The 27391-nt window shown below is 47.9% G+C and overlaps 1 protein-coding gene across 1 annotated transcript in view; it reads left to right on the top strand.

Moving 5' to 3' along the window:
- The window catches only part of SYTL3 (synaptotagmin like 3), a 200984-nt gene that overhangs the window by 125344 nt on the left and 48249 nt on the right, over positions 1 to 27391 (top strand). The window contains exon 12 of the mRNA XM_077289229.1: positions 4616 to 4786. Coding sequence (XP_077145344.1) covers positions 4616 to 4786 — 171 coding nt within the window. The remainder of the gene's footprint in view (positions 1 to 4615; positions 4787 to 27391) is intronic.

Genomic DNA, 27391 nt, shown 5'->3' with positions numbered 1-27391 from the left:
GTAGCAGCACCACCTCTCCCGGGGACCCATAGACTCCAGCGTCTGTTACCATGGGAGGAAGCCACGGGCATGGAACACCGTATGCGAGCCCCAATCACCCCTACTCCCTTGCCGTGTGAGGTCAGCGCAGAGCGCACGGTGTGCCGCTGGGTGAACCCTGGATCCAATCTCATGGGGTTCCCCGGGGTGGAGACCCAAAAGGGAGAAATGGTACAGGCCCTAAGCTGGGAAGAATACCAGATCCAGCTAGAACAGCGGTGGCGAGAGGAAGAGGAAACACATCAGGCTAAACGGGAGGCCTACCATCAAAAAGATTTGGCGGTCAAGGATCGGGCCCGTAAGGACCCCACCACTCACCAGGCCCCGCGCAGGCAGGGCATCATCACCATCTTTAAGCTCCGAGGAGGCTGGGGCTTTATTAAGGAACCGGGGCTATATGCGGAGATCTTTGTCAACCGACGGGATGTTGAGTCACACCTTAGAGAGGGCCACCCCGATCGGGACCTCTACCCGGGGGATAGCGTTACTTACACCCGGCATTTTGGGGAAAAGGGGTGGTTTGCTCTGAACGTCTACAAGAAAGAGAAACCAGCCCCTGTAGCCAAGGTGCCACCGTGTGATCGATCCGTAACCACCCCGGTCGCCCCCACCTGTTTGATCACAGAACCTGCGATCTGCCGCATGACCCCCGCAACCACCGTGGTGACCAAGGAAGTGCCTTTCCAAGTGACCAATGTTCCTGATGTACCAGCGCAGAAAGACGTGGGAACGCAGACCCTCATCACCGCACACGATCTGGTTGTGCAACAGACCCGCACCCATGGGGTGTACCTGGCCGCGGGAGTGAATCTGGAACCTGACCTGCCTGTATCGCAGGGGTTCCCCCGCCAGGTGGCGCCTCGTGGAGGATTCTGAATTGAATGCTCTTTTATGAAAATGTAAATAGTTACTGTTTGTTCTTTTAAGTTGCTGCTAAACCCGTCCAGGGTTAATGGATCCCTCTGTTGACCCGGGATCCCCTTTGTTTGTTTGTTTTCCTTTTTCTGAAGTTTTGCACAAAGTTATACAAACTGCAGTAATCATGGACTGTGCATGATTCGAACGTTCATGTAAATAGTTTGCACCTTCTTAAAGGTGCTCCCTACTGGTTTTAGCCAAAGACACTTTGCGAAGATATTTGCCCTATTGGTTTGAGCCAAAGACACTTTGTGAAGATACCTTTTCTACTGGTTCTAGTTAAAGACACTTTGCGAAGATACCATACCGGAACCTTTGCATGGACTGGTAGGCTGAGGAGACGAGCTACCTCAGAAAGACTTGGTCCCCTCTTAAAGGGGATGTGAAGAATTGAACTTGAGAACGATACTGTTGCAGAACAGTAATGCCATGATGATGCTTTGAAAAGAAATGTAACTGTTTTACATGAAAAGTTATATGTGTTGAATTTGTTTGAATTGTGAAATCTAAAAATCATGTTTTGCAGAAAGAAAAGATGCAGAGAGCCCGTAGGGGTAGATATAGAGATCTGCATAGTTGAAAGTAAAAGAAGTAATGATGAAGGTGAGGATAGAAGGTAAACCCTGCGTCCCCATAGAAAGTTACTTTGTTGCTAAGGACAGAAAGCGAACCCGTAGGGGTTAGAGAGTGAGTCCTTAAAGGAGCCGAGTAGAGCTGGCTCAGAGTTCTTTAAATGAAAGGAATGTTATGTCTATACTATGTATAGTAGCGAAAGGCAGTAGGCCCTGGCTGAACGGGGCGGTCCTGTAAAAGAAAGGAGAGGCAGTAGGTCTGGTGCCATAGGGACAGGCGGTCCTGCAGGTTCAAAGTAGGAGAATGTGAAGTTACCTTACCCTGTAATGTGATTATAGGAAGGCCTTTGGTAAACTAAGAGTGTATGTTTCTTAAAGGCAATGTTAATTTATCGTTCCAGAATTTGCACTAAGTAGAATACCCGGTTGGGTAACAGGAGTTATGTATAGCCTGTAATTTATAATGTTGACCATGTTTGTAACGTTAAAAGTGTCCTCACCTCCCATAAAGGGAAGCCTGTTCAAGTATACTTATCGTTTGCACTCAACAAAATTGTATGTCTTTTTGCTAATCTGTATTGTTGTTTTTCTTCCCAGTCCCGGAGTACTGTGTTTAACCAGGGGGGAGTGCAGCGCCCCAGAGTCCTGGTCGTTGCAGTGCTGTGGCTTCGCCGCTAAGGGGAGCCATGGTACGTTCGATGGCACCGAAGGAGTTCCTCCAATCAGGTATCACAGACACCAATATGTTTCACAGCAGGGCCTCCGGGGGGAGCTAAGGGTGCTATTCATTAGGCCACTCCCCACCATAGTGGGAAAACTGGGGGTCAGGCAGGAAGTTAGAGAGAACGCTGACGGGATTGAACGGAGCAACACCCTGTGGCAGGGGGTGTTGTGAAGGGAGAGACTGTAGGGTCTCTGCCAGGGGTGGGATCCTGGCAGAGGCTTGGCATTGAAAGAACGTAACGGGTCCGCGCAGGCTCCTGGAAGCGGCGGGACTCAAGGAAAGGACTAGAAGCGAGACAGATTGTGCTGAGTGAGAAACGAGATCAAGCAGAAGGAGAATACCAGCAGGGGTTGTGCTGAAAGAGGCAGCACCTTGCTGAGGCGCAATACCGGTGGCCGGAACGCCGAGGGAGTGGATTAGAATACAGCTTCAAGCCATACTCCAAACAGTGGCAGGACAGTCGGTCTCAGGCGGGCTGTCTACCACATATCACCTATGAAGTCTTGGGGGGCAATTGCGGGAGAGGGGCGTCTCTAGGGTCCCGGAAGAACTCCAGGCCTACCTGACAAACGGGTGCCATTCCAACCTGAATACAGGGAAGGGGTGGATTACAGAGGAACATCAAATCGAGTTGTGAGGGAACTTAAGAAACAGACACAACCGTTGTGGGGTCACTTTCCGTGAGCACAGCAGGGAAGGACTACAACACATAGCGCTAAGAAGGAAGGCACAGATTTCCACCTGAGAGGAGAACTCTGGAGGTGCCATTGGACCGGCCGGACTTGCGTAGCCTGGTGAACCGTATTCTGGACTGAGGACTCAGAGATCTCCAGTAAAGAGGTAAAGAGACTGCAACCTGGTGTCCTCGTTATTTACCGCGACTTACACCCCACAACCGCACCGCTACATCGCTACCATTACTACCACCTATTACACCGGACGTCCCCCACTGACGGACAGGGCCACGGACCGGGTCTAGCCACCGTGACAACCCCGAGACTGAGACCCAGAGGCCCGGCTCCGGGTACCCCTCGGCCCTGCGGCGGTGTGGGGGCGCTCCAACTACATTTCATGAAAATCATTTTTTAACTGCAATGAGCTCACTAACACACACTGAAATCGATTCTTCTTCCCTGTGAGGCTTCTCTTAGTACATTTACGCTTGTGAGTAGCATCTGAAATGTCTCTCTGAAGCGTCCAACAGTAGTCTGCCATCATTGTAATGCTCCATCTTCCCTGGTATCTTCTTTCCATCTCTTTAATGTCCTGGTGGAATTATTCACCTTGCTTTTCACTCACAGCTCCCAAATTTTCAGGAAAGTTGTCAAGGTGGGAATGGAGGAAATGCACTTTCAAAACTCATCAGGCAACCTAAAGCTTGAAATGCTTTCAGCATTCGTCCGACGGTTTCTTTGTAGTCAGGGTCTTTGTTATTGCCTAAAAATTTCTCTACGACCTCTTTAAATGCAAACGTTGCAAATGTTGATGCTGGTTTCATTAGCTCACTCTGAAAGTTCTTTTCTTTGAAAGTTATATTGTTTTGGCATTGTATATCTTCAATGCATTGATGTGAATTAATTAATAGTAATTTTGACTTTCAAAACCCTAAAATAAAAAAAAAAAATCCAAAAATTGAGAAAACATACTAAATTTGAAGAGAATTTTGCATTTTGTGGCAAATCCTGATGTCCAGGATTTTTTTCAATATTTTTTTCGTTTTCAGCACACCAAAATACATGGGAATTAGATGAAAATAATCAAACAGCTTTTTAGTCTCAGACCTGTGTAATCATCAACATTAATAGAAATAAACACTTGAAATAGATTTCTCTGTTTGTAATGAATCTATATAATATATGAGTTTTACTTTTTGGATTGAAGAACTGAAATAAATTAACTTTTTGATGATATTCTAATTGAGAGATGCACCTGTGTATTGATTATTCAAAATATTTTCGGAAGCGCCATAAATTAAGTGGCATTGCATAGATTTATATTGATAAGATTCTATGTAAAGGGAAGGAGATGAGAGGAGAGGGATGAGAGGGAAGAGCTACTGACAGACCTTCTACCTCTGGTCTACATAGAATCTTATCAGTAGGAACTGCATCTCCTCTCTCAGTAATGTAACAAACTGTTTTCAATGAATACAGATTTTGACCCAGGATTTGAGAATTTTGAAAAAGATCATTCCTGGCAGAGATTTCTTTGATAGGCTATATTACAAAATTGGTTATTTTCATATGTACTGTTATCAATGGCTACCTACCATATCTATGTCTTTAGTCAAAGTATATGTAATGCAATACTCATTATCAATTTGTTAAAAATACTTGCTGTTAAATACTTTTTTCCTTTGCAGTATACCATTGAACGCTCCCAAATGGAGAAACGAACCCTTCAGATTTCAGTGTGGCATGCAGGTAGGCTGAGGAGAAAGGTCTTTCTAGGAGAAGTGCTCATTCCATTGGAATTCTGGGACTTTGATGACAACTCAACTAAATCATTTACTTGGTACCAGCTGAAAGCAAAGGTAAAGTACAGTTCATTAACAGGAATCTCTCACCCCCTCGGGACGTATATGACCTATTAATATGGGCATACAGGTAATAGTAACGTTAAGTTAGTCCTGCCTGTATGCCTCATACTAATTGTCTTGTTGTTGAGAAATGTTATATTCTTTTCTTATGCTAATGATTGCTTCCAGGATCAGGAGCTTGCGGTGCCTCAAAGAAATCCGTGCCTCATGTCTTCATTGTAATACTTATCCCCCCCATGCACACCGATAACATGCTCTCTTCACTTCGTCCCTGCATAGTCATTGCTATGTACACATGGTTCCTAGTGATGAATATGCAACCCCTTTTTTTACCTCCCACGGTGGGTTGCATGTTAGTGACCAGGCCAATGTTTACAATTCTGACCAGTGTCACTTTATGAGGTAATAACTCTGGAACACTTCAACAGATCCCATTGATTCTGAGGCTGTTTTTGTGACATATTGTACTTCATGATAGTGGTAAAACTTCTTCAATATAACTTGCATTTATTTGTGAAAAAAAATCAAAATTTGATGAAAATGTTTAAAATTTTGTGAGTTTCAAACTTTGAATTCTTGTGCCCTTAATACATCACATAAATAACATTTCCCACATGTCTACTTTACATCAGCACAATTTTTGAAACAATTTTTTTTTGGTTTGAAGTTATAAGGGTTAAAAGTTGACCAGCGATTTCTCCTTTTTTCACCAAAATTTACAAAACCATTTTTTTAGGGACCACCTCACATTTGAGGGGTCTATACGACGGAAAATACCCCAAAGTGACACCATTCTAAAATTTACTTCAGATCCCATTTTTTTTTTATTTCGACAAGGGTAACAGGAAAAAATGGACCCCAAAATTTGTTGTGCAATTTGTCCTGAGCATGCCAATACCAGATATGAGGGAGAACACTACTGTTTGGGAACACGGCAGGGCTCAGAAAGGAAGGAGCGTCATTTGACTTTTTGAATGTAAAATTTCCTGGAATCATCACTATCCAATTATCATTGGAGTTCAGATTTTGCTGGAATGGTTTGAGGGTGCCATATCACATTTGCAGAGCCCCTGAGGTGTCAGAACAGCAGAACCTCCCCTCATATGTGAACTCAATTTAAAAACTTCACTCCCCAATGAATTAATCTAGGGACGCAGTGATCATATTGATACCACATGTGCATCACAGAATATTACACCATTGAGTGGTGAAGAAAGAACAAATTACAATTTTACCACTAAAATCTTGTTTTAGCATCAAGTTTTTCAAAGGGCTAATAGGAAATTTAAAAACATACTGAAGTCCATCTTTTCCTGAGTGCGCCAATGCCTTACATGTAATCAGGAAATAGTTTTCAGGCACAGTGCAAAGCTCAAAAGGTAAGGAGTGCCATACTATAGTGCAGATTTTACTGTTATAATGTGCGGGTGCCAAGACCCAATGGGAGAGCCTATGAGGTGCCAGAACAGCAGAACTCACCCGTAAGTGACCCGATTTTACAAACTACACCTCTCAATAAATTCATCTAGGGGTGTAGTGATTATTTTGAAACCACGGATGTGTCACAGAATTTTATACCATTGGACAGTGAAGAAAAATAACTACATTTTACCACCAACATTTTGTTTTTGCCCCAGATTTTACATTTTCATAGAAGAAGTGGGTAAAAATGGCACCATTATTTGTCCCACATTTTCTACTGAATGTGGCAATACCCCATATGTGGCTGTACAGTACTACTTAGCCATACGGAGAGTGTCATGGTTCTCAATGGCAAGAGAACGTAGTAAAGCATACAAAAAGGACTAGCTCTTGGAAGATGGGAACTCGAGCTGACTGTGAGCTAAACCTACCGCACAAATAACAGTGGCCGGGTAGCGTGCCTACGTTTTATCCCTAGACGCCCAGCGCCAGCCGGAGAACTGACTGACCCTAGCAGAGGAAAATACAGACCTGGCTTACCTCTAGAGAAATTTTCCCCAAAAGGCAGACAGTAGAGCCCACATATATTGTCGGTGATTTCAGAGGAAATTGACATACGAAGTATGAAGATAGGTTTAGCAAATTGAGGTCCGCTTACTAGATAGTAGGAAGACAGAAAAGGGAACTTCACAGTCAGCTGAAAACCCTTTCAAAACACCATCCTGGAATTACTTTAAGACTCTAATATCAACTCATGACACCAGAGTGGCAATTCCAGCTCACAAGAGCTTCCAGCCTCAGAAATAAACAATCACAGAGAACTGGAACAAAAATGCAAAACAAACTTAGGACTACAAGTCCAACTTAGCTGATAGTAGTCTAGGAGCAGGAACATGCAACAGAAAGGCTTCTGGTAACATTGTTGGCCGGCATAGAAATGACTGAGGAGCAAGGCTAAATAGACAACTCCCACATCCTGATGGAAACAGGTGAACAGAGGCGATGAAGCACACAAGTTCAGTACCACCAGTGACCACCGGGGGAGCCCAGAAACCAAATTCACAACAGTACCCCCCCCTCAAGGAGGGGGCACCGAACCCTCACCAGAACCACCAGGGCGATCAGGATGAGCCCTATGAAAGGCACGGACCAAATCGGAGGCATGAACATCAGAGGCTGTCACCCAAGAATTATCCTCCTGACCGTAGCCCTTCCACTTGACCAGATACTGAAGTCTCCGTCTGGAAACACGGGAGTCCAAGATCTTCTCGACAACGTACTCCAACTCACCCTCAACCAACACCGGAGCAGGAGGCTCAACGGAAGGCACAACCGGTACCTCATACCTGCGCAACAATGACCGATGGAAGACATTATGAATAGAAAAAGATGCAGGGAGGTCCAAACGAAAGGACACAGGGTTAAGAATCTCCAATATCTTGTACGGGCCGATGAACCGAGGCTTAAACTTAGGAGAAGAAACCTTCATAGGGACAAAACGAGAAGACAACCACACCAAGTCCCCAACACAAAGACGAGGACCAACACAACGACGGCGGTTGGCAAAATGCTGAGTCTTCTCCTGGGACAACTTCAAATTGTCCACCACATGCCCCCAAATCTGATGCAACCTCTCCACCACAGCATCCACTCCAGGACAATCCGAAGACTCCACCTGACCGGAAGAGAAACGAGGATGAAACCCCGAATTACAGAAGAAAGGAGAAACCAAGGTGGCAGAACTAGCCCGATTATTGAGGGCAAACTCCGCCAAGGGCAAAAAGGCAACCCAATCATCCTGATCCGCAGACACAAAACACCTCAAATAAGTCTCCAAGGTCTGATTAGTTCGCTCGGTCTGGCCATTAGTCTGAGGATGGAAAGCAGACGAAAAAGACAAATCAATGCCCATCCTAGCACAGAACGCTCGCCAAAATCTAGACACGAATTGGGTTCCCCTGTCAGACACGATATTCTCCGGAATACCATGCAAGCGAACCACATTTTGAAAAAACAGAGGAACCAACTCGGATGAGGAAGGCAATTTAGGCAAGGGGACCAAATGGACCATCTTAGAGAAACGGTCACACACCACCCAGATGACAGACATCTTCTGAGAAACAGGGAGATCAGAAATAAAATCCATGGAGATGTGAGTCCAAGGCCTCTTCGGAATAGGCAAAGATAACAACAATCCACTAGCCCGAGAACAACAAGGCTTGGCCCGAGCACAAACATCACAAGACTGCACAAAACCTCGCACATCTCGCGACAGGGAAGGCCACCAGAAGGACCTAGCCACCAAATCCCTGGTACCAAAGATTCCAGGATGACCAGCTAACGCAGAAGAATGGACCTCCGATATGACTCTACTGGTCCAATCATCAGGAACAAACATTCTACCAGGCGGGCAACGATCAGGTCTATCCGCCTGAAACTCCTGCAAGACCCGACGCAAGTCTGGGGAAACAGCAGATAATATCACTCCATCCTTAAGGATACCTGTAGGTTCAGAATTACCAGGGGAATCAGGCTCAAAACTCCTAGAAAGGGCATCCGCCTTCACATTTTTAGAACCCGGCAGGTAAGAAACCACAAAATTAAACCGAGAGAAAAATAACGACCAGCGCGCCTGTCTAGGATTCAGGCGCCTGGCAGACTCAAGATAAATCAAATTCTTGTGGTCAGTCAATACCACCACCTGATGTCTAGTCCCCTCAAGCCAATGACGCCACTCCTCAAAAGCCCACTTCATAGCCAAGAGCTCCCGATTACTAATATCATAATTTCGCTCAGCGGGCGAAAATTTACGAGAAAAGAACGCGCAAGGTCTCATCACGGAGCAGTCGGAACTTTTCTGCGACAAAACCGCCCCAGCTCCGATTTCTGAAGCGTCGACCTCAACCTGAAAAGGAAGAGTAACATCAGGCTGACGCAATACAGGGGCGGAAGAAAATCGGCGCTTAAGCTCCCGAAAGGCCTCCACAGCAGCAGGGGACCAATCAGCAACATCAGCACCCTTCTTAGTCAAATCAGTCAACGGTTTAGCAACATCAGAAAAACCAGTTATAAATCGACGATAAAAATTAGCAAAGCCCAAAAACTTCTGAAGGCTCTTAAGAGAAGAGGGTTGCGTCCAATCACAAATAGCCTGAACCTTGACAGGGTCCATCTCAATGGAAGAGGGGGAAAAAATGTACCCCAAAAACGAAATCTTTTGAACCCCAAAAACGCACTTAGAACCCTTTACACACAAGGAATTAGAGCGCAAAACCTGAAAAACCCTCCTGACCTGTTGGACATGAGAGTCCCAGTCGTCCGAAAAAATCAAAATATCATCCAGATACACAATCATAAATTTATCCAAATATTCACGGAAAATGTCATGCATAAAAGACTGAAAGACTGAAGGGGCATTTGAAAGACCAAAAGGCATTACTAAATACTCAAAATGGCCCTCAGGCGTATTAAATGCGGTTTTCCACTCATCCCCCTGCTTAATTCGCACTAAATTATACGCCCCACGAAGATCAATCTTAGAGAACCACTTGGCCCCCTTTATTCGAGCAAACAAATCAGTAAGCAGTGGCAAAGGATACTGATATTTAACCGTGATTTTATTCAAAAGCCGATAATCAATACACGGCCTCAAAGAGCCATCTTTTTTAGATACAAAGAAAAAACCGGCTCCTAAGGGAGATGACGAAGGACGAACATGTCCCTTTTCCAAGGACTCCTTAATATATTCCCGCATAGCAGCGTGTTCAGGCACAGATAGATTAAATAAACGACCCTTTGGAAACTTACTGCCTGGAATCAGATCTATTGTACAATCGCAATCTCTGTGCGGAGGTAGTGAACCAAGTTTAGGCTCCTCAAAAACGTCACGATAATCAGATAAAAATTCCGGAATCTCAGAGGGAATAGATGACGAAATGGAAACCAAAGGTACGTCCCCATGAGTCCCCTGACATCCCCAGCTTAACACAGACATAGCTTTCCAGTCGAGGACTGGGTTATGAGATTGCAGCCATGGCAATCCAAGCACCAACACATCATGTAGATTATACAACACAAGGAAGCGAATAATCTCCTGGTGATTAATACGCATAGTTACTTGTGTCCAGTATTGTGGTTTATTACTAGCCAATGGCGTGGAGTCAATACCCTTCAGAGGTATAGGAACTTCCAGAGGCTCTAAATTAAACCCACAGCGTTTGGCAAAGGACCAATCCATAAGACTCAAAGCGGCGCCAGAGTCGACATAGGCGTCCGCGGTAATAGACGATAAAGAGCAAATCAGGGTCACAGATAGAACAACCTTCTTAGTACGTTTAGAGCATGCTGATATAACATGAGTTGAATCGCCACAATAGAAGCATAACCCATTTTTTCGCCTAAAATTCTGTCGTTCGCTTCTGGACAGAATTCTATCACATTGCATAATCTCTGGCGCCTTCTCAGTAGACACCGCCAAATGGTGCACAGGTTTGCGCTCCCGCAAACGCCGATCAATCTGAATAGCCATTGTCATGGACTCATTCAGACCTGCAGGCACAGGGAACCCCACCATAACATCTTTAATGGCATCAGAGAGACCCTCTCTGAAATTCGCCACCAGGGCGCACTCATTCCACTGAGTAAGCACAGACCACTTACGAAATTTTTGGCAGTATATTTCAGCCTCATCTTGCCCTTGAGACAGGGCCATCAAGGCTTTTTCAGCCTGAATCTCTAAATGAGGTTCCTCATAAAGCAACCCCAAAGCCAGGAAAAACGCATCCACATTGAGCAACGCAGTATCCCCTGGTGCCAAAGCAAATGCCCAATCCTGAGGGTCGCCCCGGAGCAAGGATATTACAATCCTGACCTGCTGTGCAGGATCTCCAGCGGAGCGAGATCTCAGAGACAAAAATAATTTACAATTATGTTTGAAATTCTGGAAGCGAGATCTATCCCCGGAGAAAAATTCAGGCAAAGGTACTCTAGGTTCAGATATAGGAGCATGAATTACAAAATCCTGTAAACTTTGAACCTTCATAGCGAGATTGTTCAGACCTGTAGCTAAACCCTGAGGATCCATTTTCATCAGGTGAAGTCAGAACCATTCAAGGATTAGAAGGAGAGAGAGACGAAGGCTGCAGTAAGCAGAGAAGCTAGTGAATCAACTAATGAGCAAACTCAGAAAAAAAAAAAAAAATTCTCTGCAGACTTCTTTTCTCTCCTTTCTTCTGCCAATAATTTTAACCCTTGGCCGGCCAAACTGTCATGGTTCTCAATGGCAAGAGAACGTAGTAAAGCATACAAAAAGGACTAGCTCTTGGAAGATGGGAACTCGAGCTGACTGTGAGCTAAACCTACTGCACAAATAACAGTGGCCGGGTAGTGTGCCTACGTTTTATCCCTAGACGCCCAGCGCCAGCCGGAGAACTGACTGACCCTAGCAGAGGAAAATACAGACCTGGCTTACCTCTAGAGAAATTTTCCCCAAAAGGCAGACAGTAGCCCCCACATATATTGTCGGTGATTTCAGAGGAAATTGACATACGAAGTATGAAGATAGGTTTAGCAAATTGAGGTCCGCTTACTAGATAGTAGGAAGACAGAAAAGGGAACTTCACAGTCAGCTGAAAACCCTTTCAAAACACCATCCTGGAATTACTTTAAGACTCTAATATCAACTCATGACACCAGAGTGGCAATTCCAGCTCACAAGAGCTTCCAGCCTCAGAAATAAACAATCACAGAGAACTGGAACAAAAATGCAAAACAAACTTAGGACTACAAGTCCAACTTAGCTGATAGTAGTCTAGGAGCAGGAACATGCAACAGAAAGGCTTCTGGTAACATTGTTGGCCGGCATAGAAATGACTGAGGAGCAAGGCTAAATAGACAACTCCCACATCCTGATGGAAACAGGTGAACAGAGGCGATGAAGCACACAAGTTCAGTACCACCAGTGACCACCGGGGGAGCCCAGAAACCAAATTCACAACAGGAGAGACTCTGGAGGAATGGAGCGTTATTTGACTCCTTTAGCGCAGACTTAGCTAGAACACTTTGCGGACTCCATATACAGAGGCCATAATTGCTAGAGGAGCAGAATCCCCCTCAAGTGACCCCATTTTGTAAATTATACCCCTTTGGGAATTTATATACAGGTGTAGTGACGATTTTGACTCCATGGGTATTTTCCAGAAACAAGCAGCAACGAATGTTGCTGAGTTAAAAACTGCCGCTGTAGTGACCAGTACACTGTAGTGACCAGTATGCTGTAGTGACCATTACGTTGTAGTGACCAGTACGCTGCAGTCACCATTACGTTATGCCCATCCCGTGCTTCAGCAGACATGCACCAGTAATTTAGGCGGGCTCTCATCGCTTCAGAAATGCCAAATATGTGGACGCTGTATGTGGTTTAGGTGTACGGGGTGGCAGTCTTGACCGAGTCCATTTAAAGCAACAGTTCACGAACACCCCGGCCCCTTGCACATAGAACAGACAGATATGGTCCCCAGGCAATTACCTTTCTGTCACAGTCTCTGCTGTCACTGGTGAAGACGGTCCAGGTAAACACTCTGGCTCAGTTGTAATCCAACAGGGAAAACCTTTTAATGAAGATGCAATGAACAAGTTCTAACTTCCTGCATTTTCCCTAGCAAAGTCCACCACAGCAGCAGAAATAGCAGCAGTTCAAGAGCTGGTATCTGGACGCTTATAGTCCTCGGCGGGGCACTTACGCAGTCCTGGTGCCCACTTCACTGCCTGGGGGTCCAGGGCAACACACTCTCCCCTCCAGGGGAGTCTTCTGCTCCAAAGGCTGCTGAGCACCTGCTCTGGGTAAGGCTACTTTCACACGCAATGCGTCGTTTAGGAGAAAAAATGCATCCTGCAAAGTTGTCTGCAGGATGCGCTTTTTCTCCATAGACTTACATTAGCGACACATTGCGATGTATGGCCACACGTCGCATCCGTCGTGTGATGAATGCGTCGTGTTTTGGCGGACCGTCGGCACAAAAAAAGTTCCATGTAACTTTTTTTGTGCGTCGAGTCCGCCATTTTTGACCGCGCATGCGCCGAAACTCCGCCCCTCCTCCCCAGAACTCACAATGGGGCAGCGGATGCGTTGTAAAACTGCATCTGCTGCCCACGTTGTGCTACATTTAGCACACTGTCCGTCGGTACGTCGGGCCGACGGTTTGCGACGGCCCATACCGACAGACTAGTGTGAAAGTAGCCTAAGCCTGCTTGGGCACTGACTGGGGACAGGAACTTCCTGCTCCTTTTGGGGCTGTTAGCCCAACCTCCTGGGTCAACCCCTTCTGTCCCTTTCTCTAACATGTACATAGTAAGTAAAACACATTTCTCAGTACATACATTACCAGACAATACACATCAACTGGTCACATACAGGGAAACCACAACACAGTCAGAGAGAAAGGGGAGGCTACGAGGTCCTCTGCCACCTCCTTACATAGGCACATGCAGCGCCCCAGAGTCCTGGTCGTTGCAGTAACGTCGCTCTGCCGCTAAGGGGAGTGATGTTGCGTCTGATTGCACTAAGGGAGTTCACCTGATCAGGTATCACACACTACACTTCACACTCCGGCCACCAGGGGGGGTGGTTCTATCTAGTAGGCCACTCCTCACACACTCTGGTAAAACTGGGGGTTGGACAGCAAGACAGAGAGAAGTAACTGGGAAGAGCTAGAGAGAGGACCTGTCAGGGATGGGATCCTGGCAGACTCCTAAGAGAACAATGCAACAAGTGAGCAACGGGAATACAGCAAAGAGGCAATAGGACCAGAAGGAGTCGTGCTGAAAGATCGAGGCAACATCCTTCTGAGCCGCAAACAGTCGGTGGCCGGAACGCCGAGAAAGTAAGAGACTTTAAGCATTACTTCAAACCACGGCAGGACAGCCAATTATAGGTTGGCTGTCTCACTTAAACACCTAAGCAGACAACGGAGGCAGCTGTGGGAGAGGGGCGACTCTAGAGTCCCGGAAGAACTCCAGGCCTACCCCGTCATACGGGTGCGTCCTAGCCATATCATCTGGGGACGGAGAGAACGAACATCAGAGACAGACAGAATCAGTTGTGAGGACTATCCCAGGGTGCTCAGCAGGGAAGGACTACAACACATAGGCGCTAGCAGGTAGACGCTGATTCTCACCTGTCAAGGGGAACTCCTAATGTGCCTTTGGACCGGCCGGTCTCAGACAGCCCGGTTAACAGTGCTCTGGATTGGCTAACTCGAAGCCTTCAGTAAAGAGGTAAAGAGACTGCAACCTGGTGTCCTCGTTATTTACTGTGGCCGGCACTGCACCGCACCACCACTACCATCCACACCTATTATTGGGCGCCCCTCAGCAGGGTCACGGACCGGGTCTAGCCACCGTGACAACCCCAGAACAGAGACTCAGAGGCCCGGTACCGGGTACCCCTCGGCCCTGCGACAGTGGGGGCTCTACAACTTGGCGTCACGAACAGGATCTACTTAAGCCTGAAGAATCAGGTCATGTGTGCCTTGGAACTGTGATTTATTGTGCTTGGCCTGTGACTTATTGCAAAGACTGTGCATTGTTATTGCCGCCAAGAGTTCCCGCCACAATTCGCCATCGCTGCGCACGGAGGGAGGAGCCTTAGTTTCGTGGGCGGAACCGGTCAAAAAGAAGCGCGGAACGAGAAACCGCGGTAAGGTGCCAACCCCGGAAGAGGAACTCCGACCTCCAGCAGGTTAGTGGGAGGAAGGGACAGCCATGTCTGAGTCAGGGGAAGCGGAGGCGGCGGTCGCAGCCGTGAACGCAGAGGCAGCTCCGGTCCCCGTAGCGGACGTAGCCGCGGCCCTAATACCACCACTGGTGGCCACGGAGCCCGCTTCCCCCATCAGCCAGTCAGACACTGCCACTACCACAAAGGCCATAATGCCCTTCTCTATGCCGTACCTGCCCGGAGCGGCCTGGCTCCCGCGATACTCCGGGGAGTCGCACACATTAAATGATTTTAAAGAGGGAATCTGCAGCCTGCTCGAGTTCTATCCCCTGACGGAGCCTCAGAAGGTTCATATGATAATCGGCCAACTCTTCGGGGCGGCTCTGAGAGAAGTGAAGTCCTGGCCCGCTGCGGATAAGGGAACTGCACAGCAAGTTTTTGCAAAGCTTAAAGCCACCTTCGATACCCGCACTGCTACAGAAATTAAACTGACTTTCTATGGATGCAAACAGAGACCGCAGGATAGCTTACGGGACTATGCCCTTAATCTCCAGGAGGCGCTGCGGGCTATTAAGCAGAGTGATCCCGACAGCATGCAGGATGAGGATAAACTCCTGAAGGAGCGGTTCATTGAGGGGCTCCTGTGCAGTCACCAACGGGGCCAATTGCACTTCCTGGCCATGCAAAATCCAGACTTGACTTTTGCGCAATTCAAGGATAAAGCTATCCAGGCGTTGCAGGAGCGACAGCCCAACCGTGCAGCACCTCCCAGGCGTCCCGCTCTCACGTACCACCAGGAGGTGGCGTCGGATGCCCTAGTCGCCGCCGAGGCCGATACCCAGAGCCTAGAGGACGACTCCCCTGCAGGACTCCGCCTCCAGATGCAGGAGCTGACCAAGAGCGTTGCTGCCCTGGCCCGGACGGTGCAGTCCCTACAGGAGGCCCCCAAGGAGAAGATCCAGCTGGCCTCCAGACCAGAGGATGTCCCTTGGATGCGACAGAGGAGGACTCCGCCGACCAGAGGCCGGGACGACGATCGCTTTCATCGGGACGGACGACCCATCTGCCGCCGCTGTCATCAGGTGGGCAACCTTGCAAGGTACTGTCCTTTAAACGAGCAACCCCTGGGGCAAAGGGCCAACACCCAGGAGTAGGACGGTCAGGCCCGCAGCATTGGAGAGCCAAATACGTTGGAGGGCGACCAGTTCTTCCTGTAGTGGTTGACGGTATCCCCATGAACGCTTTGCTGGACACCGGTTCTCAGGTGACGACTATGCCTTACGTGCTTTATAAACGGTATTGGGAGGACACCGATATTACTCGTGGCCCCGATGACGATTTCACCATAATAGCCAGTAATGGTCAGCCGTTGCCACAAGTGGGGTATAAAGAGGTCACCATCAAGGTGGGGTGGGTGGAATTGAAAGCCCAAGGGATTGTGTTTGTTGATATTGATCGACGAGAATGTAATCCCATGATGACTATCGGTACTAATGTGATAGAAAATTGTCTTGCAGAAGTTATTGTTTTGTTGCAACAGGTAGCAGAAACCGCTGGCCACAGTGAACAACGCGCCCTGCAAAAAGAAATCAGAGCTCTGATGCAGAGACAGCAGGTAGAGCTGACTGGTGGTGAGATTGGTCGTGTCACTGTGAGTGATTCAAACCCCATCGCGATACCCCTCAGGAGTGAGATGTTAATATGGTGTCGGGCAGCCATAGGCCTCAGGGGTAAGGACTACCAGGCCTTGGTAGAACCCGTATATTCAGACAATATGCCTACTATCCTGACAGCCCGGGGGGTGGTCGACGTCCGCCAGGGGAGGGTGCCCGTACGTGTCCTCAATTGTGGGGAGGAAGAGGTCCACCTCACCAAGTATGCCACGCTCGCCAAACTGTTCGCTGTCAATAATAGTGTGATACAGACACCTGAACCCTTGGTCCCGTCAAACGTGGCGGAGGACAACGGTTCTGCAGGGCACTCGAAAGATTGGTGTCGGGAATTGCATGTGGGCACTGACTCTACCCCATCCCATCAGAAACAGGGGGCCTACAGGGTGGTTCACGAGTACGAGCAGGTATTCAGCAAACACCCCTTAGATTTTGGACAGGTGAAAGGGATCCAACATCACATCCCCACGGGAGATCACCGACCCATAAAAGAGAGATATCGCCCTGTACCCCCAGCTCATTACCAGTGTGCCAAGGACATGTTGCGAGAAATGAAGGAGGCCGGGGTGGTGAGAGACAGTTGTAGCCCCTGGGCAGCTCTATTAGTCCTTGTTAAAAAGAAGGATGGTACAATGAGGATGTGTGTTGATTACAGGCAGTTGAATCGCATTGCACATAAGGACGCATACCCACTGCCCAGGATAGAGGAGTCTCTGGCTGCCTTAAAATCTGCTAACTACTTCTCTACCTTAGATCTCACCAGTGGGTACTGGCAGGTTCCCGTGGCGGAGGCGGACAAGGAGAAGACGGCCTTCACGACACCGATGGGTCTCTGCGAATTTAACTACATGCCCTTCGGATTGTGCAATGCCCCGGGGACGTTCCAGAGGATGATGGAGTGCTGCCTGGGGCACAAGAACTTTGAAACCGTACTGCTGTATTTGGATGATGTCATTGTCTTCTCTAAGACCTACGAAGACCATCTGAAGCACCTGGCTGAGGTGTTTGAAGCCCTGTCCAACTTTGGCTTAAAGGTGAAACCGTCCAAATGTCATCTGCTGAAACCTAAAGTGCAGTACCTGGGCCATGTGGTGAGCGCCGAAGGAGTGGCCCCAGACCCCGACAAGGTCACGGTGATCCAGGACTGGCCAAAGCCCAGCAACCTCCACGAAGTCCGGCAGTTCCTCGGGCTGGTAGGCTATTACCGGAGGTTCATTAAGGACTTCACCAAGAAGGCCGCGCCCTTGCAAGACCTGTTGGTGGGCCAATCGAAGAAGACCAAGGGGAGGAACACCCCATTTGATTGGAACGAGGGGCTGGAGGGATCCTTCAATTGCTTAAAGTCGGCACTGATGGGAGAAGAGGTACTGGCCTACCCCGAATACGACCAACCGTTTGTGCTGTACACGGATGCCAGCAATGTAGGATTGGGGGCCGTGCTGTCCCAGGTCCAGAAAGGCCAGGAGAGGGTAATCGCTTACGCCAGCAGGAAGCTTCGTCCCACGGAAAGGAACCCTGACAACTACAGTTCCTTTAAGCTGGAATTCCTTGCCATCGTCTGGGCAGTGACGGAGAGGTTCAAACACTACCTGGCCTCAGCGAAATTCACCGTCTTCACGGATAACAATCCACTAACGCATCTGGATACCGCCAAACTCGGGGCCTTGGAACAGCGGTGGATGGCCCGACTGTCCAACTACGACTTCACCATCAAGTACCGGGCAGGACGCAAGAATGCGAATGCCGATCCGCTGTCCCGAATGCCCAATTTGCCCGAAACGGGAGAAGACCCGGAGGCACTTGAAGAGGTGGAGCTGCCTGCATTCCATTGCCCCAAAGCCACTCAGAACTCCCATCATGTGAAGAACAGGCACAAGAACCAACCGGATGCCCTGCTGAATCCCCTGCCCCACCATGGATGGGCGGAGACCCAGGATGGTGACCCCGTGGTCCGTCGGGTGAAAGAGCTCTTGACGCAGGCAGGGTTGCATCCCGGCCCAGACGATCCACAGGAGACCCAACATCTGTGGAAGGGGAGAAGTAAACTGTTTATCCATGATGGCAAGCTGTGCCGGAGAGACATCGACCAACGTACTCACGAATTGGTATGGCAGATAGTAGTGCCAAGGCGAGATGCGCCCATGGTTCTGGGAGCCTACCACGATGGAGCCGGACACTTCGGATGGAAGAAGCTGGAGAGGCTACTCCGAGGGAGGTTCTATTGGATTGGCATGAAGAGAGCCATTGAGAAGTGGTGTCGAGAGTGCGGTCCATGTAGCCTACGCAGGAGGGACCGTGGCAGCCAATGGGCTCCCTTGCAGCCTATTATCACCAAGCGGCCGCTCGAACTGGTCGCGCTGGATCATGTGAAGCTGACACCTAGCCGGTCAGGCTATGTCTACGCTCTTACCATCGTGGATCACTACTCCAGATTTTTGGTGGTTGTGCCTGTCAAGGACCTAACGGCCAGGACGGCCGCCAAGGCTTTCCAGCAGTACTTTTGTAGGCCCCATGGCTACCCGGAGAAGGTACTGACCGATCAGGGACCAGCATTCGAAGCGGAAGTGTTCCAAGAGTTCTGCCAATTGTGCGGGTGTAAGAAGATCAGAACCACACCGTACCATCCCCAAACCAATGGGATGTGCGAAAAGATGAACCAGGTGGTGATCGACTTACTAAAGACCTTGCCCGTAGAGGAACGGAGCCTGTGGCCAACGAAGTTGCCTGACTTGGTGGACATATATAATCACATCCCAGTAAATTCCACCAACTGCACTCCAGCGTACCTGATGCGAGGAAGGTCTAGCAAGTTACCCGTTGATCTGGACATGGGGGTCCTAACCCCCGAGGATACCTCGCCGGATGCCGATTGGGATACCGAGAGGTGGCAAAGGTACCGCAAGGTACAGGAGTGCGTGGAAAGAAGCCTTGATCAGGCCAGGCAAAAACAGGAAAGGGACTACAACCAGCATGCCCCTGCAATTCCCTTGCCACCTGGTGAGCACGTACTCAAATGAAAGAGGAGGCTACACAAACTCGACGACCAATGGGAAGCGGAACCGTATACTGTCCTGCCATCCGATTTCGACAACACGAAGGTTTGCCTCATCAGCAAGGATGGAGGGGAGACCTCGACGGTGATATCCAGGGACCACCTTAAAGCCTGCCCTGATAAACTGAGAGCGAGGGAAATGGATCCAGTAACCTCCCCATCTGTAGAAAAGGAGAAGATGATCCACACTGTCCTTGGTGACTTTCCCCAGTCCTGGACTCAGATAAATCAGGCCATCGTGGTACCTGTTCTAACGTTCCAACAGCTGAACCCACCAGAACCAATGATGGTACCAGATCATCCGGTCCCGCAACCTCAACAAGCCCTACCTGAAGATGCCGTGCTGACCGTTGAACTGGCAAATCCTCCCTCTGCTATCGGCGAGCCTGCCGTACCCACTGTTGCTAGCAGCAGCCCTGAGAACCCCAGCCTGCCAGTGCTACCCAGACTCACTAGAAGTGTCGCTAGAAGGCAGTGCACTACACCAGCAGTAGCAAGCATAGTGGGCCCTGTTAGGCCAGTAGCAACCCCTGCGCTGCGAAGGTCTACGCGCAGCACTCAGAATCAAACTCCCCTCCGCTACAAAACTTGGAGGTATTAGTGAGGGCTGCTATTTAGTCAACAATTGTTTGTGTGCATATCTTTTGTTACAGGTTTTAAAATGGACAACGGAGTAATGGACAGTGATTGCTCCAAAAACTTCTAGAAGGGGACCCCTTTGTTTACCCGGGGTCCCCGCTGTTTCAACCACTGAACTGAGAGTCATAAACTGTGCATGACCTAACCTTTGCAACGTTCAAGAATCCTCACCTCCCACAAAGGGAAGCACTGTTATGTTTAATTGTTTATGATATTTCAGAATTTTGTGTGTTTTCTGTTAACATGTATTGTTGTTCTGATTTCCCCAGTCCGGGAGTACTGGATTTAACCGGGGGGGAGTGCAGCGCCCCAGAGTCCTGGTCGTTGCAGTAACGTCGCTCTGCCGCTAAGGGGAGTGATGTTGCGTCTGATTGCACTAAGGGAGTTCACCTGATCAGGTATCACACACTACACTTCACACTCTGGCCACCAGGGGGGGTGGTTCTATCTAGTAGGCCACTCCTCACACACTCTGGTAAAACTGGGGGTTGGACAGCAAAACAGAGAGAAGTAACTGGGAAGAGCTAGAGAGAGGACCTGTCAGGGATGGGATCCTGGCAGACTCCTAAGAGAACAACGCAACAAGTGAGCAACGGGAATACAGCAAAGAGGCAATAGGACCAGAAGGAGTCGTGCTGAAAGATCGAGGCAACATCCTTCTGAGCCGCAAACAGTCGGTGGCCGGAACGCCGAGAAAGTAAGAGACTTTAAGCATTACTTCAAACCACGGCAGGACAGCCAATTATAGGTTGGCTGTCTCACTTAAACACCTAAGCAGACAGCGGAGGCAGCTGTGGGAGAGGGGCGACTCTAGAGTCCCGGAAGAACTCCAGGCCTACCCCGTCATACGGGTGCGTCCTAGCCATATCATCTGGGGAACGGAGAGAACGAACATCAGAGACAGACAGAATCAGTTGTGAGGACTATCCCGGGGTGCTCAGCAGGGAAGGACTACAACACATAGGCGCTAGCAGGTAGACGCTGATTCTCACCTGTCAAGGGGAACTCCTAATGTGCCTTTGGACCGGCCGGTCTCAGACAGCCCGGTTAACAGTGCTCTGGATTGGCTAACTCGAAGCCTTCAGTAAAGAGGTAAAGAGACTGCAACCTGGTGTCCTCGTTATTTACTGTGGCCGGCACTGCACCGCACCACCACCACCATCCACACCTATTATTGGGCGCCCCTCAGCAGGGTCACGGACCGTGTCTAGCCACCGTGACAACCCCAGAACAGAGACTCAGAGGCCCGGTACCGGGTACCCCTCGGCCCTGCGACAGTGGGGGCGCTACACACACTGTAGGGCTCAGAAGGGAAGGGGCATTTAAATTTGGAAGTGCAGAATTTGATGAATTTCTTTTGGAGGATGAGGAGCCATTTCTCTTTTCCAGAGCCTTTGTGCTACCAGTAATGTAGAGCCCCTTTTATTTCCATTAACAGATGACAGAACTGAGTGCGGACTTGCTTGTTTTGTGGATTGAGTTGAAGCTTTTATTGGGAACATTTTACATAATGTTTTGGGATCACATTTATCTGGTACGCTTTTCTGAGCACTTACTTTGGGGCTTCCATCTCAGTTTCGAGCAATGAAATTCAGATGAAACCACAGAGGGTTTCACTATAACGAGGCAGCAGATTTACTCTGGACTCTGTCTGGCCTCTGTTCAGCGGTATCCTTCTTTTCAGAAGTGCACAAAACTGTTGCCGACAGCACTTTTATGCTATCTTAACCCCTTTCTGCCAGCTGACGGAATAGTACGTCAGCTGGCAGTATCCCCCCCCTTTGAGGTGGGCACCGGCGGTGACTCCGGTGAGCCCACCCCAAAGCCACAACAATTCAGCTGTTTTCAATAGCTGACATGTGCCCACAATGGGCGCGAGCGGAATCGCGATCCGCCCACGCCCATTAACTAGTTAAATGCCTCGGTCAAACTCTGACAGTGGCATTTAACAAGTGCTGCCGGATGCGCGGCCGGAAATACGCGCACCGTTGACCCCATCACGTGATCAGTGGTCATCAGTGCCTCCTCGAGACCTCTATGGTTGTTGATGACAGATTGCTATGAGAGCCACCCTGTGGTCGGTGCTCATAGCAAGCCTGAAATTCTGCTGCATAGAGGTGATTTGTGCATCATCTCTATGTAGCAGAGGCGATCGAGTAGTGGATGCTTCTAGCCTCCCATGGAGGCTATTGAAGCAAGCCAAAATTTTTAAAAAAATGTGTTTAAAAATATAAAAAAATAAAATGTAGAAGTTCAAATCACCCCCCTTTCGCCCCAAACAAAATAAAACAATAAAAAAAAAAATCAAACCTACACATATTTCGTATCTCCGTGTTCAGAATCACCCGATCTATCAATAAAAAAAGGATTAATCTGATCGCTAAATGGCGTAGCGAGAAAAAAAAAATCAAAACGCCAAAATAATGTTTTTTTGGTCGCCGCGACATTGCATTAAAATGCAATAACGGGCGATCAAAAGAACGTATCTGCGCAAACGTGGTATAATTAAAAATGTCAGCTTGGCACGCAAAAAAATAAACCCTCACCCAACGCCAGATCACGAAAAATGGAGACACTCTAGGTAACGGAAAATTGCGCACTTTTTTTTAGCAAACTTTGGGAAAAAAATGTACCACTTAGATAAAAGAGAACCTAGACATGTTTGGTGTCTGTGAACTCGAAATGACCTGGAGAATCATAATGGCAGGTCAGTTTTAGCATTTAGTGAACCTAGCACAAAAAGCCAAACGAAAAACAAGTGTGGGATTGCACTTTTTTTGCAATGTCATCGCACTTGGAATTTTTTTTCCCATTTTCTGTTAGACAACATGGTAAAACCAATGGTATTGTTCAAAGGGGTGGAGCCGCATACTCATCACTGTAATGGGCGGCACCACGTGACCGCTCATACAGGAGAAGCAGCGGGCGGAGAGCAAGCGTCGAGGGAGGCGGGAGGATGCCCTAAAGCTTCTTTTAAACACATAAAAACAAAAACAAAAAAGATTTTTCATCCCTTCTCCCCAGCGAGCGCTGGAGAGAACGGATGAATGGCGGCTTCAGCACCATGCTGGGGGGACAGCGCTTACTGTAAGCGCTGTCTCCAGCACGGCACACGGACTGCACACGGAAAACATCTGTGTGCGTTACGTGTTTTACATGGACCCATTGACTTTAATGGGTCCATGTAATACGTGCGCTCCCACGAACACTGACATGTCTCCGTGTTTGGCACACGGAGACACGGTCCGCAAAAAATCAATGACATCTGCACAGATGCATTGATTTCAATGTGTCTACGTGTGTCAGTGGCTCCGGTACGTGAGGAAACTGTCACCTCACGTACCGGAGCCACTGACGTGTGAATCCGGCCTAAGACAGTCAAAGGTCGTCATCAGTTTATATTCCCAGACTCTTCTGTCTCTCTGAGTTTTGAAGTTACCTTTCAACACAAGTAATTTCATGTCCATAATGCTATGATTTGGGAGACAAAAATGTATTGCCACAGGTAGATCCATTCTTTTTTCTCTTATTGTATGGCGATGAGAATTCATTCTTGTTCTCAGTTTCTGCCCTGTCTCCCCCACATACAGACCCCCAGTTGGACATTTAGTACAAATAATTAGGTACACCACATTAGATGTGATGCAGCTGAAAGTACCTGGGATCTTGTAGTCCTGATGTGAATTGGGGATCTTTATCTTGTCCGTGGTCATTATAAATGGACAGGTTTTACATTTTTTCTGATTGCAGGGAAAGGTACCTGCAGCTGTTGGAGAGGACAGGGAGCTCTATACATATAAATCACGAAAAGTCGTTTTACCACTCAAAACGTAACATTTGTGATAAAATAAAAATAAACAAAAAAAATATTTATAATTGATACTTCCGAATCTGGAACCACCCACTCTACTATAAAACTGGCATGTTATTTATTCAGTATGAAGAATGCTGTAAAAGAAAAAAAAAAAAAAACCACGCCAAAAATGTCACTTTTTCATCATCGTGGCTCACAAAAAAAGTTAATAAAAAGCGACCAAAAAGTTGTATGTGATGTGATGCAGTGATCACTAGCGGGCTGGGGAATACTCGCTTGGCAGCGATAAAACACAAACCAAGACTATTTTCTTTTGAAAGTTCAACTGGGTTTATTACTCTATAAACCCCAGCGGCACAAACACAAAGTAACAGCCTTCAGATCTGGCAAAACAAAGTAACAGTGTTCATGACAGGGCTCTGCTCCACCAGGATTGTGACCATACTTGGTAGAGTCCAATATTCAGGCTCGTTCGGGAGCCAAACACACACAGTCTGGATTACCTGCTTGACAGCACCTCAGGTTTTCCCAGTCTGGCTTCATATGATTTCTGTCGGACATCCAGTTCCTCACAACTTCCTGAACTTTCCAGAGCTCCAGCCAGCTCCCATCTCATACATGAGCGCCTCCATGTGCCCCTTAGGAGTCCAATCCACTCACAGGACCTTTCATCACAGACCATTCAGGTCCACACACTCTCCCCCCTGTGACCAGACCTCAGTCACATTATAACCCTGTAACCACTCCCATAGGTGGGAGGTGTGTGTGGTTAGTCAGACCCGCCCAGCTCTCCAACTAACCCTGTAAGCCTCCCTTTAAGTAAGCAAACACTTGTGGAACTACAGGTCCCAGAACAACATTACTTCAGGCTTATAGCGCAGAGTATCTCCTCTGCGACACATTCCGGCCATTTACAATAATGCCATACGTTGTCTCATCATCACAGTTATGCCTGCGACTGCCATGCATTCCCATGGCCTCAATACGCCTCCGTGCTCATTCTGAGGAGAACATACAGCGGCCCTTAGCTGTAACAGGGGTCACTGCATCACAGTAAAAATAATGCTATAAATGAAAATTCCAAATCGTCTCACAAAAAACAAGCCCTATTTATAGCCCATTTGGCAAGAAATAAAAAAGTTACAGCTCTCAGAATATGACAATGCAAAAACAAATTCATTTTTGTAAAATATTGTTTTTAGTCTGTAAACATAGCAAAGCATAATAAAACTATAAATCTGGTATTGCTATACTCGTACCGACCCGGCGAACAAATGGGCCTTATCACTTTTACCACACGGTGAATGGCGCAAAAAGTACAAAATAAAAACCATAACTGAATTGCTAGATTTTGTTCATTCTGTGTTTGAAAAATCTGAATAAAAAGTGATCAAAAAATATTAGGCTGCCGTCACACTAGCAGTATTTGGTCAGTATTTTACATCAGTATTTGTAAGCCAAAACCAGGAGTGGGTGATATATGCAGAAGTGGAGCATATGTTTCTATTATACTTTTCCTCTATTTGTTCCACTCCTGGTTTTGGCTTACAAATACTGATGTAAAATACTGACGAAATACTGCTAGTGTGACGGCAGCCTTATTGTGAGGAGCTGGCCACTTACTAAAGATGAATGGACGTAGAGCTGAGTCTGAGATGTATACTTTTTCCAGCATGGAGCACCAGTTGTGTCAAAATTATTGTTGTGCTTTATTAGAGATTTGCTTGCTCATGAGTTCAGCCTTAGGAATCAATGTTTTCATTCAGAGACAGTAAGCAGAGGAAGACGTGCAGGCTAGATCTTATGCATACATAAGGCCAGACCTAAGGGTACTGTCACACAGTCACATTTTGATCGCTACGACGGTACGATTCGTGACGTTCTAGCGATATCGTTACGATATCGCAGTGTCTGACACGCAGCAGCGATCAGGGATCCTGCTGAGAATCGTACGTCGTAGCAGATCGTGTGGAACTTTCTTTCGTCGCTTGATCACCCGCTGACATCGCTGGATCGTTGTGTGTGACAGCGATCCAGCGATGTGTTCGCTTGTAACCAGGGTAAACATCGGGTAACTAAGCGCAGGGCCGCGCTTAGTAACCCGATGTTTACCGTGGTTACCAGCGTAAACGTAAAAAAACAAACAGTACATACTTACATTCCGGTGTCTGTCCTCCAGCGTCTCAGCTTCTCTCCACTGTGTGAGCGTCTGCCAGCCGGAAAGCGAGCACAGCGGTGACGTCTGACGTCACCGCTGTGCTTGCCGGCTATGGCGCTTACACAGTGGAGAGAAGCAGAACGCCGGGGACAGACACCGGAATGTAAGTATGTACTGTTTGTTTTTTTTACGTTTACGCTGGTAACCACGGTAAACATCGGGTTACTAAGCGCGGCCCTGCGCTTAGTTACCCGATGTTTACCCTGGTTACCGGGGACTTCGGCATCGCTCCAGCGCCGTGATTGCAACGTGTGACCGCAGTCTACGACGCTGGAGCGATATTCATACGATCGCTGCGACGTCACGGATCGTGCCGTCGTAGCGATCAAAATGGTACTGTGTGACAGTACCCTAATATTAGTAATCAAGGAAGTCAATCATTCCATTGTTCTTCCAGTCACTAATCCCATTGTGTGGATGGGGATTGTAGACACAGCGGAGCCATCACTACAGGGAGTTTCACATGCAGTCCCAGGTGAAGGGCTTCTGGAATATTCTTCATTCTGTGAGCTAAAAGCAAATGTTTAAGAGGGATGGTGTGAACGCTTCTGCCCTTTAAGTGGCCTGATCCCATTGAGGGAGGAAAAGAAGCCACATGTTTAGTCAAGAAGCTGATTTTGAGGGGAGAGTGATGTTGAAGGGAGAGGATCTAGGCTGAGGTCCTGGAGACATGGATGGATGGCCTGTGGAGTTTTGGAGATCAGCTGCGAGTTGGGATGGATCCCACTGCTATGGTTGGGGGATCTGTGGTCTGGATTTCAGGAACTTTGTTAAGGACTGTTGCTGCTGGATAAATTGGCTTTGGTTGTGTTACCTAGTCATCTGGAGGAGAATGGACTGTGACTACAGACTATACTTGTGGGAGTTACAAAATCTGTTGGCCAATCAAAAGCTGGGAGACAGTGAATATTACCTGGTACAAAGGCAGTGGGACTACTGGCCTCGGGAAGAGGATCCTGAGGACTGGGGGCAATATATTTTGGCCAACTACCCAGAGTTGTTGTAAAACCATGAATATAAGGAATAAAAAATAGTTACATCGTTGACCTGCCTAGGTGATTATTACAACCC

This window comes from Ranitomeya variabilis, chromosome 2 (assembly GCF_051348905.1).
Source record: "Ranitomeya variabilis isolate aRanVar5 chromosome 2, aRanVar5.hap1, whole genome shotgun sequence".
Classification (NCBI taxonomy): domain Eukaryota; kingdom Metazoa; phylum Chordata; class Amphibia; order Anura; family Dendrobatidae; genus Ranitomeya; species Ranitomeya variabilis.
Note: the sequence above shows the minus strand (reverse complement) of the source record. Positions and strands in the feature narration are given on the sequence as shown.